The sequence below is a fragment of the Colletotrichum destructivum genome, chromosome 3, assembly GCF_034447905.1.
Source record: "Colletotrichum destructivum chromosome 3, complete sequence".
In the NCBI taxonomy this organism is placed as follows: domain Eukaryota; kingdom Fungi; phylum Ascomycota; class Sordariomycetes; order Glomerellales; family Glomerellaceae; genus Colletotrichum; species Colletotrichum destructivum.
Window position 1 is genome coordinate 3,405,167 of NC_085898.1, and position 18,569 is coordinate 3,423,735.

Genomic DNA, 18,569 nt, shown 5'->3' on the forward strand with positions numbered 1-18,569 from the left:
AGGTTCCGTTTCCCGTCAGATCTGCGATGTAGTGTGGAGAGGTTAATAAGAAGAATGGGTATAATCTGGTGACAGCAATTCATCTCTGATCCTCTCTTTGCCCTCTGGTGCTGCGTCGAGTTTTGTACTTCGACTTCTCCAGAGACCGTGGCGCCCTCAAACTTGAAGCCCTCAAACTGTAATAGACGTTCACATCATATCCTGCTGGTTGCCGATGGTTAGTGCTCGCTCATCCTGCTAAGCAACGTCGCGTGCGCTGCCAAACAAACCACGATTCGCCCGGCCAGGCCTCCTAGAGTGAGTTCAAGATAGCTCCCAGCTCCTTGAGCTTGACTGGCTTCGTGAGAAACAAATCCATCCCGCTCCCAAACGCCTCGTTCTGAGATGCGCTCGATGCCAACCCCGTCAGCGCAATAATAGTCGCCGGTGCCAGATCCGATGCTTTCTCGTAGGCCCTGATGTGTCTCGTTGCCTCAAAACCATCCATGACTGGCATGGAAACGTCGGTGAGGATATACCTGCACTCTGAAGGATTCCGCTTGTAGGCTTCAACGGCCTGCTGCCCGTTGATCGCCGTGTTAAACCCCAACCCGAGCTTTCTCATGTAGGTGGACAATATCTTGAGGTTTATAGGGTTGTCCTCAACCAGTAGAAACTGAACAGCCACATTACGGATGGAAGGCGTCGTCGAAATCTTCGGTCGCGGCGCAGGTTTGCCTTGCAGCATTGGCTGTGCCTGACTGTCCAAGTCGTCCGAGGCCGAGGACCGTATCGTTGAGGTGCTTGTCGGCTGCTTTTCCGACCCATGGTGGTCTATCTTGGGCTCGATGATGGCCTGAGATATCTCCGACGTGGACGATTCCGCTCCAGGGCTCATCCTCCCTGCTTGCAGTGCTGACCATCGATCAAAGGCCCGCAATACCACTTTGGCGAGTTTTCGGGGCCCAATGCTAGTCGAAGTTAGTGAATCTGGCCGGTATAAGGTGGTTCTATCGGAGTCTTACGGTTGTGAAATGAACTCCATGATTCCTGTATATCCGTCCCGTTGTTTCGAACGTTGGTAGGCGACCAGCGCATTGGCCGACACAACCACACATGGCAGCATGGAAAGGGTCGGATCCGTTGACCATTCTTCTAAGGCATCTTCTGACGCCAGTACAAAGTCAGGGACGGCATGGTGTGCCTCCGGGGTCTTCGGGAGCACTTCCAACCCTAGCCAGTTGCGGCACATGTCCCCAATCTTTGCATGGCTGTCGTGTTTCTCGCCATTGACTAATGTCATGACGCAGTCGAAGCCAAGCAAGCGAATACGCAACCCCGAAAGCTCCATTCGCTGCTGATGAAACGCGTCATCTACAGCCGGATGCTTTTCGTTGGTAGGAACGTTTGGGGGTACGGAGAGCGGTAGTGTCACGCTGATCGATGTTCCACTACCAACTTGGCTCTGCACCGACATGCGACCTCGAAGCCTGGAAGCCATCTGCTTGACCAGACTGAGCCCAAGGCCAGTTCCGGGAGCTAGCGAATTCTCTTGTGAAAAGGGCCTAAACAACTGATGCTGCAAGAAGTCTTCGCCAATTCCAGAGCCAGTGTCGGAAACAGTGATGGTTACTTGTCGCTCCCGGTTGGCGCCCTCCCTCTTGGGAGCCCTCTGACTGAGAGCTACTTTGATAATTCCGCGCTGCGTGTATTTCAAAGCGTTGCCAAAGAGATTCATGATGATTCGGCGGATCGCGCCAGGTTGGGTGTCAAACACCCAAAGACACTCGGGGTCGACATCGAACACGACCAAGACATCGTTGAAGGCGACTCCGGCGACTTGGGTAGATTGGTTAAGACTAAGATCCTCCTTTGCCCTCAAACTGTCGAGATATAAATCGGCGGTGACATTGGGATCTCGAGTCCTGTCTTGAGTTTTGAGCCGAGCAATAGACAGGTGCTGGAGGGTGAAGCCGGCGAATATGCTGTCCATTACCTCTTCAGCAAGCAGGTCGATCTGCACATTGGATCTAAGCGTCATCATGCCGATCTCGAGAGAATGCGGCTTGCCTTGTCGAATGCCTCTATGGACTGGTCTCCTTGTGGTTTGGAAATTGTTAACCTTGGCGTAGTCGAGGAGATGATCGAAAGTATCGCCGAGAGTTCTCCCGCATGCCTCGAGAGTATGGACTATGTCCCTCTGGTCAGCATTCAGGTCGGTGTCGGTAAGAAGCTCGACGCCAAGAATGATCCCATGAAGCGGCGATCGCAACTCATGAGACATGCAGCTCAAAGCGTCAAACTTGGACTTCTCGTCCAGTATGAGCTCGTTACGCAAGGATTCCGACACGGCCAGGATACTGAAGACGCGCAGATAGCTAAGCTCTCCCTCTACTGTGAAGGTGCGCGTTGGCTGGCGGCTGTAGATAAACCCACCAGCGAACCAGCGGTTCTTCCTCGGGTCCCAAACAGGGACAAAGGCGACGCTGCGAGCCCCTGGGAAGATGCGCAAAATGTCTCTGCCTTCATTCTGCCTCGCCCAAGCCTTGACATGAGGTCTCTGGCGCTGTCGCCCCGGGACGCTGCGATCCGGACACAAGCTGTCTTGAAGTGTCGAGAGATGTCTTAGTCGTTCCTCTTCTGACGAGTCGGTGGGATTGAGGTCGTGTGCCGCATGGAAGGTGAACAACTTGCCCTTGGGGTAGCGTCTGACAAGGTTTCCGAGGAGCTTCTCCGCCACAGCTGCATGGCGTGTGATGTGCTCATACCCATCAACCCCATCACCTTCGGAGGTCGAGAACCCAAGAACGCGAGCCGGCAGCCGTTTTGTAGAACCAGAAGACGAGTCTGTGCCGTCGTCGCTGCTGGCGGAGGATCCGTCCAGCACCGGCCTGACTGGATCCTCAATCAGGGGGCTTCTGAGAGCACCAAAACTCGCAGGAGCAGCATCGAGAAAGAGACATCCTTCCGTGTCCGTGGCTTGCCGAATCTTCTCAGCCGCGTTGGAAAAGATGAGATTGTTTGTGGTCTTGCACGATGGCCCCGACTGAGCCTCGGAGGCCGAGTTGGCGGCGGGCTGACTCGTCGGGTCTTGGCTCCCCGGCTTTGCCACCGGTGCCACAGAGCCCGTACTTTGGCTGCCGTCAGACTCAGAAACTGGCGTTGGTTGAGTGCCATCCGAGTCTGATGAAGAGGGGGTTCGGGATAGCGAAGGAACACTCTGTCTGCCACGGGGTTCGTCCGACACACTGTCGAAAGCTTCGCCAGGCAAAAATGGATTCGCCAGATCAGCAGCCTTGGGGCCCAAGTGGCTTCCAACCAGGCTGAAGCTCTCCTCCATGAAAGCAGAGATTCCCTTGTTCATCCGTTCGCTACGAAAATGAGCACTGGTCCGATTCCCTTCGAGGTAGTGCATAATGGAAGACGATATATTTCGCAATATTTGGCTTTGAGCCTCGGACCAATTGTCAATGGGCTGAGGATTCATGACACAAACGATACCAATGTTGATTCCCTTGGCGGTCTGGATAGGAGCTGAAGCGTAGAAGCGCCTTGGCTTCTTTGGGTCGCCAACGACACAGGGTTTTGAGTGAATATTGAGATGCGCATCGACCCCGAGATTGGGGACGACGACAACGGGAATGTCGGAAAGGCCACCATTGGAGCTGCCGCGAGTCTTATTTGGTTGGAACAGAGCACTCTCACATGCTCCGTAACAACGAGGGAAAGCATCGCCACAGAATAAGAGGTCTCCATGCGGTATTCTGGGGACGAGGGGTAGTGCCGGGGTCGCTTCGGCAACAACATACTGATACGTCTCATCGAAGAGTGAGATGAAGGAGCGAGCTGTACCCGTCTGGTAGGCACAGAGTTGAGAAAAGGCTGTCAAAGTCGTGTTACTGGATGCAATTCGTGGCCTGAGTGAATCTGTACCATTGTCCTCCTGTACAGCAATACTGGGAAGAAAGGACGAAGCATATCTGCGCTCAGTTGCGATTAGCACTGCATATCAGAACTCATCGACAATCGTGGACAGATATGAATATCAAAGCGACTTGTGGAAGCTTACTTAAAAACCTCCCGCTGGCGAACGAGCTCTGCTTTCGATCGATCAGGAACATGGTCGGGTGTCTTTTTTTCGGTGGCAGTCATGGCCGCCGGTTGAGTAAGTTCGTATGGGACTTGCAATGATGAACGGTGAGGTCCTAGCTGGGCAGTGGCGATGAATTCCATATGCGGGCGCGAAAAATGGACCCTCGAGTGTGTCCTTCCAACGCCATCGGATAGCACTGACCTTTTATCAATAGAGAAAACTGTATTGTGAAGAAAGTGCTTTGGCGAGGAAGCTGCAAGGTGTGGGTTCGCGATGGAGGGAGCATTCAGAGCAGCTGGCCAGACCGCGACGGATCGGAACCCAGTACCCAAATCGAACCCCCGAAAACACAGATTCCGGGAGCCAAAACCCCATCTTCAATCGAGTGCTGCATCGAGCCGGAATCCTGCCAACGTGCGACTTTGGGCCAGAACATGGCGTGGGAGAGCCTGGGCTGAACCCGGGCAGACCGGCGTAAGGGCCGCGGAGGGAGACACGAGGACTCCGATGGAAGCGCCCATTCTAAATCTTCCCCATGGTAGACCTGGCCTGCCCACGCCATTGGGCGGGCCCAAAGGGTCCTTCAAAAAGGGGGTTTGACAACCTCGGGTTCGTCATCGGCGGCTTGGATGAATACTAGCCAATTCTCGCCCTCCGGAGGCGGCTCCGTGAGTTCGACAGTTGCTTGTGGCCAATCATCGGCGCCTGAACCAACTGCGTGAGATGCGTGACTCGGGTTCAGCTGCGCCAACCATGTCTACCACGCACCGCACACACGCCTGTAGAATATGAAAGGCACAACCCCATATTATGATAAAGTTGTGGCAGTGGTGGCAATGCTGGTATCTCCGGGGTTCTGGCTTACTGTCGACATCGATGGTGGAGCTGTCAATAACTCGGTCTCTTGAGTACGTACCTATGTTTCAGACGTCTCACTGTACAGGAAAAATCAAGGCATGGTGGACAGAGATGATAATGCGCGGTGGCCTTGATAGAAGAGGGGGCAGAATTGCCGGCGTCAGTCGAGAAACGACTAGGTAGCAAAGTTGGCTGTATCGGATCAAGGCGGCCGCGTCATAGCACTTGCCTTCTATCGCTACCTACGTGGGCAGGTATGCAAGTGTAAGGTTCCTCGGACGGAAGCCCCGGCGGCCATCATTACGAGCACAAGCTTTTGACTTCGGCCAAGTCATGGAAAACGCAGGGAAACATTTTCGCGTCCAAACGTGGTCCCATTCATCCGGGCCAGTATTGACCTACCCGCCTGGCCTGAAAGGCAAACCTCAGAACAAGAGAAGATAGCGCATGGAGCCTGAAAGGTCGAGGCCTCGCTGAGAACACTTTCGCGAGCAATGAAACTCAAAAGCCAAAATAGAACCTGCCAATGTCTTGAGAGTCGTCCTGCGCGGGTCCACCCTTTGACAATCTTCGATATGGCCGCTGGCCTGACCTGGCCTGTATCCATTTCCATAGACACCACCAGCACCACAAGGGTATCCTCCATCAATGTGGTCGAGCGAGCAGAGACGGTGTAACTATTCTCTTTTTGTGACCTAATGCTGACGTTTACTCCGTGCTTGATCACACCCAGGACCGTCGATGCCCTCCAGCGATTGTCGCCTCTCCTATCAACGTGTTCATTGCTCTCATCGGCAACGTTGAATCGGGAGAATAGAATCTCGGGATTATGCATATTTTACTACAAACAGAATGGCTTGAGGGGGTTGGGGTGGGGAGTGTCTCGATATGCTACTCGGAGTTAAGAGATTCGTTATCAGGTTTAGCAAACAAGATCGTGCTCCAATGCCTGCCTAGCCTTTGAAGACCAAGTAAAAATACCATGCATCTCCAAACGAAGACTGGACGAAGCCTGTGTTTAAAAAGACGATTTTCCGAGTTCACCGAATTCACAGAGCCTAGGCATATCCCAACGCAGGTGTACCGCAACAGAGGAAGTTAACAAACGACCATACCCATATTTATTTTCCTATGCCACTCTGAGGGGCTAGGATGCGGTACATTGTCAAGAGGCCGACTGAAAGACGGGTGTGAACTGATGATGCATTTATCCCTTGGCCCCTTTTTTGTTCTGGCAGTGATGACGAGATTTAGGGATCATAAGTAACCACAAGACGGTGTTCAGGCCTCGAAGGATGCCCCTTGGGACCATTAAGCCCTCAGGCACGTAATAATGAGCTACAGCACACGAGATCACGGGAGTTAGGTGCCGCAGGCATGGCAAGCACATGCATATGTTCAGGAAAAAGTGGCCGCGGAAAGATGAAGCTCCGTTGATTGATCGTGATGACCAGGGTCTCTGTGCCCTATTCGAGCGTACATGCGTTGAGAAAAACGACGTCCATGAGGGGCTCACTCAAAGATGCCACCCAACTCCGCTTCCCTCACGACCTGAAATGTGCAAGCACACGCCCTTTAACAGTCAAGATGAATCAGCATGCAGCTATCTAACCCTGTCCGCCTACCAATCACCCCGGTCCCAAAGCAAATAAACACCGTTCGTTCATCAGTGTTCCTCCGTCCTGTTGTCGAAGAACCCGCACACGCCTATTGTGTGCCCGTGTAAGTCAAGTCGATGTCTGGTAAGATTGGAGGTGGATTGTGTGTGCGGTTTTGAGGGTGTTGTAATACATAAACACTCGAGGGAGGCAAGAGGGTATTTCTTCCTCTCGAGAGGAAAGCTCGCTTCCAATTACGCTAGATAGCCAAGCTCGTCATCCTCGAGTCTCTCCAAGTACTCCTTGTCGAGGAGAATCTCTATGCACTTCTTGATATCCGAGACCTTCGGCACGAAGCGCGATCGAATCTGGTTGATAGTCTCGCTGACGAGCTGAGTGTGCTTCATCTTCTTTCTCGCCTTCATGATGCGCACGATGGCAGACTGCGTGGACTTGTTAGCACATTGCAATGGTGGTATAATTGGAACGGAATGATATACCTGCAGCAGAAGCTTGCGGTCCTCCTCGATCGTCTTGTTGGTCTCCACCTCTTCCTGCTTCGCCTCCTTAGCGCCACCGATGTTCAGATTGACTCTGATCTTCTTGCTCTTGAAATCGTAGTTGAGCCGAAAGCTCTTGCCGGCTTCAGGCTTCCCATCAGGCGACACGATGAGAACCTTGGCCTTCAGCAAGATGGCCAGTGCCTGGTCTAGAACCTCTGAGCTCAGCAAAGTCACGCCCGAGATGTCCTCGTAGCTGTGCTTGTCCTTGTCGTTGAACATGAGTAGAATGGCCATTTGATAGGCGGACACCTGGAAGGTATAGGGCGTCTTGCTGTTCTTGCAGTAGCCCGCCTTAACCTCACCCTTGCACAGTTGCCACAGCCATGTCAGCTTGCGGCCCTCGTGCCTGTTCTTGTAGAACCGAGTAAATCGCTCGCAGTCTTCGTTGATCTCAGCTGGAGGGGTGAAGCTGGTGTTTGGCGCAGTCAGGGGCCAAAAGCCAGTGCCCAGGATGGAGTACTGGGAGTCGAGAGCGTTCTTGTTGATACCAAGACCGGTGACATGCTCCTTGAAACTGACGTTCAGGTCCTTGGAGGTCTGCATGTCCTGGAACATTCTCTGTAGCTTATTCGTGTACTCGAAACCGCACGCCTCCTTGAGCTTGCTGATCATGCTGGTTTCCGCGTCGTCCGACGAAGAGTTGCTGTGCACCAGGCGACGAGCGAGCATGCGGGAGTAGAACTTCTGGAAGACGTCCTTGTCCTCAATATACTTGAAGACGGTCATGATCTGCGTCAGGGTGTTCTCCAACTCGCCCTCCTCGATACCGCTGCCGCTCTTTCTCAGCAGCACGTCGGTGTATTTGGCCAGAAGTTCCGGTGACTTATTGGAGCCTGACTTGCAGACCTCGTTTCTGTTGATGAACTCGCGGCAGGCGTTGTCCAAAGACCGCGTGAACTCGGCCTCGCCCTCGAACGCGCGAGTCACCAATCCAGAGTACTGAGAGTGAATTTCCAATAGTGCATCGACGTAGACCTTAGGTTCCAGCTTCTCGGCATCCGACGCCACCTTCTCCACGGCGCTCAAGCCAGCCTTGCGGACATGCGTCTCGAATCGCTGTCTCAGAGGATCCAAACCCTCTGGAATTCGTGAGAGAAGCTTGTACATCCTGGCCATGTCCTCTTCTCGGTCATTGTCCAAAAGCACCTGGAACTCGTCCCTGAGCAATGTCGAGTGGTCAGCGATGAGGGCTTGGTTGCACGTCTTACGCAACGGATTGATAATATCAGCGTGCAGGTACATGCGCACTCGCTCCTCCTCTTCCTCCAACCGTGTCTCCGCCTTCTTCATGTATTCGACAACGCTGTTTTCGGCAACGAACTGTTTGGATTCGTTCTGGTAGTACTCCTTGGTGGCGGCCAGGAAAGGGCGCTCGAAGTGGAAGCGGTAGACGTCAAGCGTCGACTTGGTGGGATCGGTATCGTCCAGTCCAAGAGAGACAAAGGAGTCGACAACCTGCTTAATCTGGCCATATTCGATGGTCTCGCCATTGCGCTGCTTCTCGACCAGCTTCAAGACGGCTTCCATGACCTTGGTCGAAACCTGCTCGAAAAGCACCCGGCGCCATTGCACAAGATGGAGCGTGTATACGTCGTATATGTTCTTTTTCCCCTCATCCATCTCGCGCTTGACCCAGTGGCGGTTAAGATAGCGAAAGAGGTGATGGATGTACTTGGCGGCAATCGTGTATCGGTTCCACTCCTTGATGTAGAATGTCAGCAACGCCTCGTCGGTGTGCGTCTTGGACTGCTGGACGAGTCCTCCGAGGTGTAGCTTAAGATAGTCGATGAGCTTGTTGTATAGCTCCTCTCCGAGAAGGTGAGCTGTCCACACAGATCAGTATGATGACCGTACATGCCGTTGGGAGGGGTCTTGTCTGGCTCACCTCCCCTGTGGTTACCGGACCCAATGCTTCCTTGAGGAACCGACAGCCCGACGGCTTTTTGGGAGGTACAGAAGTTGTGAACGGCACTAAACACTGTTAGAAGACATCGGAAGCGGTCGGCAGGTAAAGCGTACGTGTAGACTCCCATGTACTGCAGCAAGCGACGGTCAGCACTTCTCATCGGACCACCAGCAGTAGAGGACAAGGCGGCGTGGGGTAATGTGACTTACGATCTGCATGTCGATACCACGCTCAAGATCCAGCATGATGCGTTGAATGCCGGCTTCCAAGTACTTCCATCTGTGTTCGGTCAGCGCGGGGTGTCGGGCAACGACGGTGCCGTCGCGAGGCTACAGATGTCCACTCACGTGGCTCCAATGTCCTCACGGTTAGGGACCGGGGGCATCTGGACAGCGGGCGCCATCTTGGCTGTTGACATGATCCGAGGATCTCGGGTCAAGTACGCGGTCGGCAGAGGGAATCGGCGAGGCCGTCGTGGCCGTCGTGGTGGTGGGTGGATAGAATGTTGGTTCGGGGGCGACTTGTCGTGGGGGAAGCGGGGAGGACCTCCTGCGAAAGATGACGGACTTAGAAAAATCGCCTTCAGACGGGGGGAGTGATGAGTATATGAGTCTCCAAGCCTGCCCTGCTTGTGGCCAGAAGAGTGAAGAGTCGAGCCGTTTTTGCAGGAAGAGAGTAATGTGTTTGTGGTACAGACCACGACGGCTCCAGAAATCGTCGTTGAAGTGCGAAAGATGGAAACGTGAGGCCGTTGTCGCAAGGGTTGAGAGAGGGAGAGGCTGCCGTACGGGGGGACGGGGGTAATACTGTACCTCGCAACTGGGGAAGGGAAGGAACGTAGCGCCCTTTGTCTGAGTCAGAGCGGAAGGGGAAGGAAGTCGTCAAATGGCGCCGCGAAGAGGAAAGGAAAAAGAGAAGACGATTTCGTAGTCTAGATGCAGAGCTGGACGCGATCAGGCAGATATGAGTAGGTTGTAAGTGGAAAGAAAGGTTGCCTGGGCGGGTTTGCTTGCTGGGCGAGGTGCTGCAGCAGTGCGAATGAGGTGCGTGTGAGGCGTTCAGTGGTGGAGGTCTGGAGGCGGCCAGCCCGACCCACGTAGGTAACACGACCACGCCTTGCTGTACCAGACACTGACGCCTATGGGCCACCTTCAACCAACCTGGAACTCAGTCAATACAGAGCGCCCTGAGCAGCGTGGTCAAGGCTTGGAGTCTGGGACTGGCTGCCGGAAAGAAAGTGGGGTAACCTGCCTAGAATAGTCTAGTGTGAAAACTGCCGCCTGCCACCGCCCCAGCACACAGTTTACAGATAGATAGGTAGGTAATCTGCAATAGGGAAAAAGGCGTGCTCAACTGCCAAGTTGCACTTCATGACAATGGGCCTTGCTTATGCTTACTACATTCTTATACGATTCAGTCGATTTCTCCCCTTTACTGTCAATCATCTATTGGTTTATGATATACCATACTATTGACTAGCACAATGAACAGTCGCTACCTTTCTATCTGCGCGTTTCCCAGAGCCTTTTGCTTCCTTTAATTGCCCAACTGTATCATGTACTGGCTACAGTTCCTCGGGGACTATTGCACGCTTCCTTGCCCAGCCTGACTGGAGTAGACGGGGAGAGCAACATTTGACCCCCTTTCCTTGCAGCATTGTCCTTGTCTTTATGGGCCTCGGTCAATGCCGTCCTTGCAGGGGCTCAAAGAGTTCACAAACTGGCCTTCTGAAAGCATACAGACTGCCGGTTGATATAGAAAATGCATCCCAAAGAAAAGAGTGAGTTTCTGGTTAGAGTCTTTGGATATGAAGATGTTCAAGGAGACATTTCTTATAAAACCAATAAAACAGATGACTGCAAAGGGCACAGATCACAACCAATTGCTACAATATAACCCTAGGAACAAACAGCAAGACGTGACGAAAGCCATGGAGTATTTATGGTTAACAAAGAAGAAACAACCGCGATGAACAAACCGCGCTCCAGCTATAGTACAGGCTTTTAATACACCGGGTATACCCAACAAACAAGACCAAGACAGTTCCCCTCCCCAAGCTACATGTGGTCGCGAGAGCTCTCGTCTTCCCCGCCCCCCAGCCGCTGAACTGTACGGAAAATATTAACCATAAAGTTCATGATCCATGCCAGCAGACCGGCTAGCATAAAAGATGCCAACGCCTGGCTGAGTTGCCTCACCTGGCCTGCCTCGACATTGTGGAAGACCAGGGATTCGAAAGCCAGTGATGTGCTGGCGGATTTGAACACTATGAAGAAGAGGTCCAGCAGGATGAGGGCAATCTTTTGGACGGCGGGCCGGAGACCTAACGGTTTACCCGTGTACTCGTCCCAAAGCATGTAGCCTATGTATGGTACTGCGACTGTATCGACGGCAATGGCGACTATACTTTGCGCGCGTTCCGGGCTGGTGTTGCTCTTGGCATCCTCCTTTTGGTAAATGCGTGCCGCGATAGCCAGCGCAACGATGGAAGTGAGCATAACGGTTAGTCGAAAAACGAGGGGTACCAGGTAATGACGTAGGATGAGAGACCACATCCTCTGCCACATAGTCTTGGATCGTCGCTGCTTCGACGACGCCTTTTCCAGATCTCGATGTACGGTTTCGTCATACCGCTTGTTGAAGTCGGGCTGTAACTTATCCAACACCTCGACATCTACAACTTCCGACTCTTCGCCTTCCATGTGCCCGTAGGCCGACGACTGGAGAAAGTCTCTCCATGCTGCTGGTGGGCCTTGGGTTGCGGGCCTGTGTGCCGAGACGATGACGGGCTCCGCGGTTCGTAAGTGATCCCATTTTCTACCGTGCTGTGCGCCCTTGCCGCGAAAGACGTCTGTAAGCCTGGCCTTGGGCCTCGGGCGGGCGTTTTCCAAAACGGGATCACCGGCCCAGTCAACATAACCGTCTTTTGATACGCGGCGGTCTGGTTCGTTGGGTGAGTGGTTATGCTGCGGCTGAACGGCTCGAGCCGGGGGTGAGAGTAATTGAAGCTGGTCCTCTGTTGGCGCGCCGTAACGTGTTTCATACGAATCGATCCAGGCTATCACGATGGAGTGGTTAGCAAGGCTCTTATATAGCGGTGACCCGGACGGGCCGAGGTAGCAATCTTACGGGGAAGCGACCGCGGTCCCCTCAGTCGTGGGGCGCCAGTGTCTATAGCAGTGCTGCTTGTGCCAACCGATGCTCTGAAGTCCCGCGAGCCAGAACTGCCAGGCGGATGACTGGACGTGCTCATCGCGGTCGCAGCCGCGGCCGAAGCAGGACCCGTTAGGGCTGAGATGTGGGCTATTTCGATGTGGGTAGTGATCGATAGCGTCGTAGGTTCAACGCTTTCTTAATGGCGTAAGGGAAGGCTCGCATATTAATATGCAGTCTGCCTTTCGGCCGAAGCAGTAGGATGCGAGTGTTATCGATGCTATCGCGGTTGGTGATGTGGCGTTGTGTGCACGTATGTATAGTCGAAGTCGGTACACTCGTAAAAGGGTAAAGGGAAAGGTGACGACAAAGGAGCGAGAGAAGCGAAAGAAGGCAGAATTATGGCCTGAAAAGCAAGTAAGGACGGCAGAAGCAAGATAAGGTCGAGTAAAAAGTAAAGTAAGGTCAGAAAGGAGGGCGCGTGACAGCAGATGGACAGCAACCCGTTGGGTGCGCTGCGTTCTCTCAACGGCGGCGGAGGTGGCGGCTGCGTCTCGTGGAGAGAGATTAAGCTAGCGCTGCTGGCTGGCTCGATTTCGATGGCGCTGTTCAGCTGCGCGATGTTATGTCTACCAGTTCAGAAAACACACCGAAATGAGAGCAGACGACGGCACGGCACGACACGACACGGCACTCCGGTTGACCCACGGTTGAGTCTGTGACGATGCCTCTCGCCCGGGCGTTCCAGCAAACCGGGGGACTTTTGCAGAGAGACTGCAGCAGTTGGCGAGTTGGAGGGAAATAGACGAAATCGGAGGGAGGGCTGGGGAACGGGAGGGAGGGAATGGGAGACCCAATGGAGCGTGCTTGGGTGACAGGCAGAGTGCGGTAGCACTGGAGCAACGTGTGGACACTCGACAGGGGGTTGTTAGGCTGCGGCGAGGGAGGAAGGAGTACGTACTTCCGGATCCTGGACGGCCTGCAAAACACTGAGTCTGCGGACATTTGACGGGAGCACCTCGAGTTGGTCGGATTTTAGCGGGTTTCGAAAGCTAATTTGCGTGAGCGCGATCTGGGGCCAGTAAAAAAAACTCAGACAGGATAGAGGGGCACATGTCTTGGTGGGTCCATTCCTTTACGCTTCTGGCAGCATGGCTTCCCGTTTCTTCCCCTAGGTGTCGCACCGCCCGACAAGGGGCCCCAACTGGTCCAGATGCAGTCGCTCTTGAGCCCCGGGGGGATCCCTTGAGGTATTGCCCTAACAGCGGATCGTGATTCCAGCGCACCACTTAAAACACCGCAACGGCCTATGACGCCTGCCTGCGTCACAGCCTCTGGCCCAGGTTCAATCCAGGAAGCTTGACCCAGAAGCTAAGATGGACGACAGGGGGGTGCCGTGCTAGTCTCTATCGTTCACAGGCCCGAGAGGCTCAGAGCTACCAAACTCGGACTCCACGTTACACATCGAAATTGCCTCCTGCTGAAAGACAAGGACAGAGAGGCCGCCCGGCATCGCGTCTTTCTTTGCACCATTCGCCTCCTCTCGCCGATTCCACTATATAAATCGATATGCAAGCCGCGACCAGCTGAACCACTTCGACTCCGAGCCAAGAGCACTGTGTCACCTCTTCCTGTCGCAACTACCGCCGGGTTCTGCATCACGCTACCCCGATTGACCACGACGGCCGTGCCTCTATTCTCCTCCCTCGGGTTGCCACCTGATCTGAGCTTCGGTCTCCATCATGCGCCTCTATCTCCTCCCACTCACCACAAGCCGGACTCTTCTCTACTCACAGCGACTGAACATTGCGACGAACAACCAGCAAGGTTTGGCGGACAAGGTCGGCAAGAAAGCTGCAAAGCTGTGGGCCGGCTGGGAGGCCAGAGAAAGCGGATGGCAGAAAAAGGTCGTCAATTACGGCAACTATGCTCTCCGTCGGATCCCCTACGAAGAATGGGGTCTGAAGTCGGTGCCACCCATTTCAGCGCGTCGCAAGGACGACGAGCTCAAGGGCAAGGAGAAGATTGAGCTAGTCTTCCCAGACTCGGTCATCCCCGCGGGAAAGGCAGAGCAGGTTGTCAAGACGTTGGCGACTGAGCGCGACGCGCTGCACAAGAGGAAACTCATTTGGTGCTTGATTGGCATGCCCATCTCGGCGCCCTTCGCTCTCGTGCCAGTGTAAGTCATAGAGCGTTTTCTTATTAGGAGAAAACTTTTACTGACATTATCTGATCCGCTAGGATCCCTAACCTGCCTTTCTTCTACCTGGTATACAGAGCTTGGTCGCATTGGCGCGCTCTCGAGGGAGGCAAGCACCTCCGATTCCTTATAGACAACAAACTCCTGGCCCTGTCCCCGTCGAAGCTGCTAAACGACATCTATACACCGTTGATTCCGGAAAGCACAACTAAAATGCCGTCAAAGCCAGCCCTCGGCCCCAACGAGCCTCTGCAGGCCAAGGAGGAAAACGCAAAGGATGACGCCATCCTGCTGTCGCAGGCCAATGGTCAGCATATCGCCAAAGCGCTCGAAGTGCCCGAGTTGGGCGTCGAGATCGAACGGGCCATATGGCAGGTCAACCATGCCAAGCAGGCCAAGCAAGAGGAGGCTACGGACAATGCCGCGGACGAAGCCGCCAAACAAGCTGCGAGGCAAGTCAACGCCGAAACCCCGAAAGACAAAGAAAAACCCGCTCCCTCGCACGATGACGAGAAAAAGTAGTCCCAGCAGGGGGCACTCCAGAACCGCTTAGACGGTGTGTAATATGTGCTCTATAGACGAGAGCCGGTTCGATATGGTTTAGGGGCGACGATCGAGCGAGCCCCGCTTTGGATAGACTCCTCTCTAACTTTTCGACTTGCTGCCGCCAGAAGCATTCTCCTCTCCGAACAATGAATGGCGGCGACGTTGTAGCTTTTCATGGATTATTTGCGGTGATAGGGTGGGTTTGCAGCACCTATGGCGCCTCGGTGACCGAGTAGATATGAAAGCCGTGGGCTCGAAGCACCGGCAGACACCCGCAGATACACATCAATCCGAATGCCAGCGCAACTCGGCGTGCCGTGTCTTTGGAGAAGGGGCTGCGCAGCCTAGGGACGAGCGAGGACCATTGACGTGAGCTCTCGTCGGCATCACTGGCGTCGAACTCGTCCATCTCGCAGAAGAAGTCATACTCCTCTCCGTCGTGCTCCTTCCAGTGCGCCGCGCGGATGTGCACCCGAGGGTGCGGCTTGTCCGTCTGCTTGTCGCTGGACGTTGTCGTAATGACCGGGGTGCCCCTCGCCGCGGCATCTTGACGGTCGCACTCGGCGATGATGTCGAGGATCTCCTCGCGGGTGTACATTGTACTCTCACGTGTGAGGGCTTCCGACTTCCAGGCCATGGCGGCTTTGTGACGGAGCAGCCTCTGGGTCGGGCTTACGTCTCCACGGCTCTGCTGGCGTCTCTTCTCCCGCAATCTCTGGCAACGCTGCGGCGCGATGGTGTGGACCTCTGGGTTCAGAGGAGAGGGTACAAGGGGGCTGTAGCCAGCCCGGCTTGATATTGTCGACAATTGAAGCATCTCGTTCTTCTTTGTTGCTTTTGCTTTCGAGGCTTGTAACGATGGAAAGAAAGTGTTTTTGGTGACGATGATGATGAGTCTGGTTTGGAGAAGTCGCTAGTTGATTTGTTGGTAGTGGAAAGGACACTTTCGAGAGGGACGTGGATGATTAATTTCCTCTGGTACTCGACATGGCGCGAGGTTAATGTTGTCGGGGACTGCTCGGAGGGAAGGGCGGAAACCGAAAGGGTGCGTTCTGCTATCTTGTAAACACCAGAAAGAGTGTGTTGATAGGTAGTAGGTATGGGCGAGAGTGTGGGAGGTATGGAGCTGGACCACTCTGGAATGTCTCGCGAGGGATCCCCAGATACGAGAGGGATAGACGCAGACGTTCCTCCCTAGTGTCAGCCGGAGAGATGACCCTGTAACTGTAATGTTCCAAGCACACGCACGCACACATATACACAAACACAGAAACACAATACAAATATGAGAAGCCGAGAGAACCAGATTGCGATGATTGGCCGAATGGCAGCTTGGGTGAGAGTGCGGGTGAACGGCACGGAGGGGGCAAGGTGCCTTGTGTGCTGTTGATGTGAGATCTAAACATCATGTTGGACGGCATACAAGCAGGCCTTTTTTTGTCTCTCTCTCTTTCGTCCCTCCCTCTAGCCCAAGGGTGTCCATCTCCCCTTCTCAGCTTGCCGTCCGTTCCCCCGATTCTCTCCGTGGGCCGTGGGAAGTAACTTGCCTAAAGCGTCCGCTCGGGCACGGGCATCAAGCCCAATCGTCCAATGACAAGGCCTGCGAAAGCAACCTGAACTGAGAGTGTGGTGGGCTAGGGGGGAGGGAGACGGCAACGTAACTCGGTAGCCCAGGCCTTGGCCTAGGCCCCCGCATGGTGTAGACTTGCAGCGCAACGCAGCTCGTCCCTCTTTATCTGAGGAGGGTGGAAGGAATTTGCTGGATTGTCTCGAAGAAAAGGCGTTGTTGTTGGCATGGGGGCGGAGGGGGGATGTGGGATCTAATCCAATCTGTGGGCGATGTTGGTTGGCTTTAGGCGTCCGAGCTTCTTCTGCCCTTGCTCTTTCGCTCACCGTGGATGTTCGTTCTCCCAAACCCATCTTAGGCCGCGCCACCGTCAACGCCGCAGGGAGACTACCGAGGGACCCAGTGTACGAAAGCTTGGGACCTGGGGGACGCTGGTGAGAGTTGTGTGAGTGGACGGGCGTGTGGTGTGCTTTTCGCCATCGAGCGACTAGATTCTCCCATATCCTCCCGCCTCTCCCACTTGGGCATGAGAAACAAACACAAGACAGGGTAGCTAGGTATGGATAGAGGGATAAGGAACAGAAGAGCAAACCTCGATGGGCAGAGCTGGAATCCGCGTTAATCTGGCGCCTCGCCATCCTTGCCCGAAACTTCGGAACAGTGCATTTCCTTCATTCCTCGTCCCCCATTCCCTCTTCCTTCTCCCGCTCGTCTCCCATTTTCCCCAGGAAAATCCAACATCTCTTTCTTACCATGGAGGTGTTGGTAAGGTGGGGGAGGTGGGGGGTGTTCCCGTCTCTCGCTTCGCTAAGAAGTCACACTCGCCACCTTGCAGAGTCTTCCATTTTCACCACCCGGGCAAGGACGGGTTGCGTCTGCTGCGCCTTGCGATTGCTAATGCCAATGCTTACTATGTAGGCGGGCGCGCTGGTCGTGCTCATCAGACAATTAGACACATCTTTCCATATTGGCTGCCATGTGGAATTTTGCAATGTGGGCAGGGCAATGATATCCTTGCGCGCCGCCATCCAAGGGGAACGAACATGTGGGATACTGAAACACCTGGGTTTATTTGTCCCCCATCCCTTTCCCTGTCGACATCCGGATATTGTTCTCTTCTTTTACTGATAAACAAAATTCCTTATCTATCCTTCCCCTCCTTCCCTCCCTTCCTGTGTGCCGCACGCGCGCACGCGCATGTACAGAAACATCAGATTGCTCGATTGCCCATCACCTTCCCGCCTTATCCCTGTCGCCCATGCCGCCCATGCTTGGGGGCGAAAGGATGTACGAATACGCACGTACTTCGGTCAGGGATTGAATGAGTGGGAGAGAAGCACGATCCCGAGAGGGTTACATGTATTGTCAAGAAGAAGATCACCGCCGTCAATTTCGTCATTGTACAGGGTAGGTATGTAGATATATATGCACGGCATCAATCGCGCGGCTCACGTTAAGCCTCATGGGTTTTTGCAACGATCCTCTACCGCAGTTGGCAACGCCGTGCACCAAACCCTTTTAAAAATTGGGGGGCAGCACAGCGGGAAGCGCCGACATGGACGGGCGGGCAAGTGGGGAGCAGCTAATCTTCTCACTCCCCCTCCTCCCCCCAGCATCCACTCAAGGCCGGGGCCCTGGTCTCTCCTCCCCTCCCCCCGTATCTGCCCGCCCGGTCATTCTCGAAATCGTATGCACTGAATGCATTCATACCGAGCCATTGCTGTGACTCGGGCAGCTGCATACACGACAGCTAGAGTGATAGATACCGTAACCATTGCGAAAGCGCGCATGCTAGACGGACTTGCTTTCTGAGAGAGATCGACGATCACATCAACAGACAAAGAAGCATCCATCTTGTCACCTATTTCACTGCCTATTTTTCGTTGCTGCCCTCCACCTCGGTCGTCTCCCGTCTCGCCTTGGGGCCGGAGCGAGGAGGCCGGCCGGCCAGAGAGAAATTGGGATGGGGGATGATGCCCTATCATGACATCTTATCAGACGCCTGGTGACTCGACAGTTTGAATTCGGTCGGCGTTAAAAGAGGACATCGAAATGAAGCAGAAACTTGCCAACGTAGAGTTGGGTATAGGCATTGGCAATTTCCCA

At 54.2% G+C, this 18,569-nt stretch overlaps 5 protein-coding genes across 5 annotated transcripts; 1 reads left to right on the forward strand and 4 right to left on the reverse strand.

Annotated features, from left to right (window-relative positions):
* Positions 1-292: 292 nt before the first annotated feature.
* CDEST_05125 (Putative signal transduction response regulator, receiver domain, histidine kinase/HSP90-like ATPase) lies at positions 293-3,319 on the reverse strand (the record flags this gene model as incomplete). Its single annotated transcript, XM_062921284.1, has 2 exons — positions 293-950; positions 1,005-3,319. The coding sequence occupies 2 exons, from the start codon at positions 3,317-3,319 to the stop codon at positions 293-295; spliced, it is 2,973 nt and encodes a 990-aa protein (XP_062777335.1).
* Positions 3,320-6,345: 3,026 nt separating this feature from the next.
* Positions 6,346-10,009, reverse strand: CDEST_05126 (Putative cullin protein, neddylation). Its single transcript, XM_062921285.1, has 7 exons — positions 9,810-10,009; positions 9,345-9,546; positions 9,207-9,276; positions 9,111-9,127; positions 8,977-9,062; positions 7,029-8,914; positions 6,346-6,971 (listed from the first exon to the last, which is right to left on the reverse strand). Exons 2-7 carry the CDS (start codon positions 9,413-9,415, stop codon positions 6,783-6,785), a joined length of 2,319 nt encoding a protein of 772 aa, XP_062777336.1. The 5' UTR covers positions 9,416-9,546; positions 9,810-10,009; the 3' UTR covers positions 6,346-6,782.
* A 353-nt stretch (positions 10,010-10,362) lies between these two features.
* CDEST_05127 (Putative regulator of phospholipase D Srf1) lies at positions 10,363-12,967 on the reverse strand. The gene is made up of 2 exons (XM_062921286.1): positions 12,127-12,967; positions 10,363-12,055 (listed from the first exon to the last, which is right to left on the reverse strand). Exons 1-2 carry the CDS (start codon positions 12,248-12,250, stop codon positions 11,055-11,057), a joined length of 1,125 nt encoding a protein of 374 aa, XP_062777337.1. The 5' UTR covers positions 12,251-12,967; the 3' UTR covers positions 10,363-11,054.
* A 641-nt stretch (positions 12,968-13,608) lies between these two features.
* On the forward strand, positions 13,609-16,687 carry CDEST_05128 (uncharacterized protein). The gene is made up of 2 exons (XM_062921287.1): positions 13,609-14,329; positions 14,392-16,687. Exons 1-2 carry the CDS (start codon positions 13,893-13,895, stop codon positions 14,870-14,872), a joined length of 918 nt encoding a protein of 305 aa, XP_062777338.1. The 5' UTR covers positions 13,609-13,892; the 3' UTR covers positions 14,873-16,687.
* CDEST_05129 (uncharacterized protein) lies at positions 15,108-15,713 on the reverse strand (the record flags this gene model as incomplete). The annotated part of the gene is made up of 1 exon (XM_062921288.1): positions 15,108-15,713. One exon carries the CDS (start codon positions 15,711-15,713, stop codon positions 15,108-15,110), a length of 606 nt encoding a protein of 201 aa, XP_062777339.1.
* Positions 16,688-18,569: the final 1,882 nt, after the last annotated feature.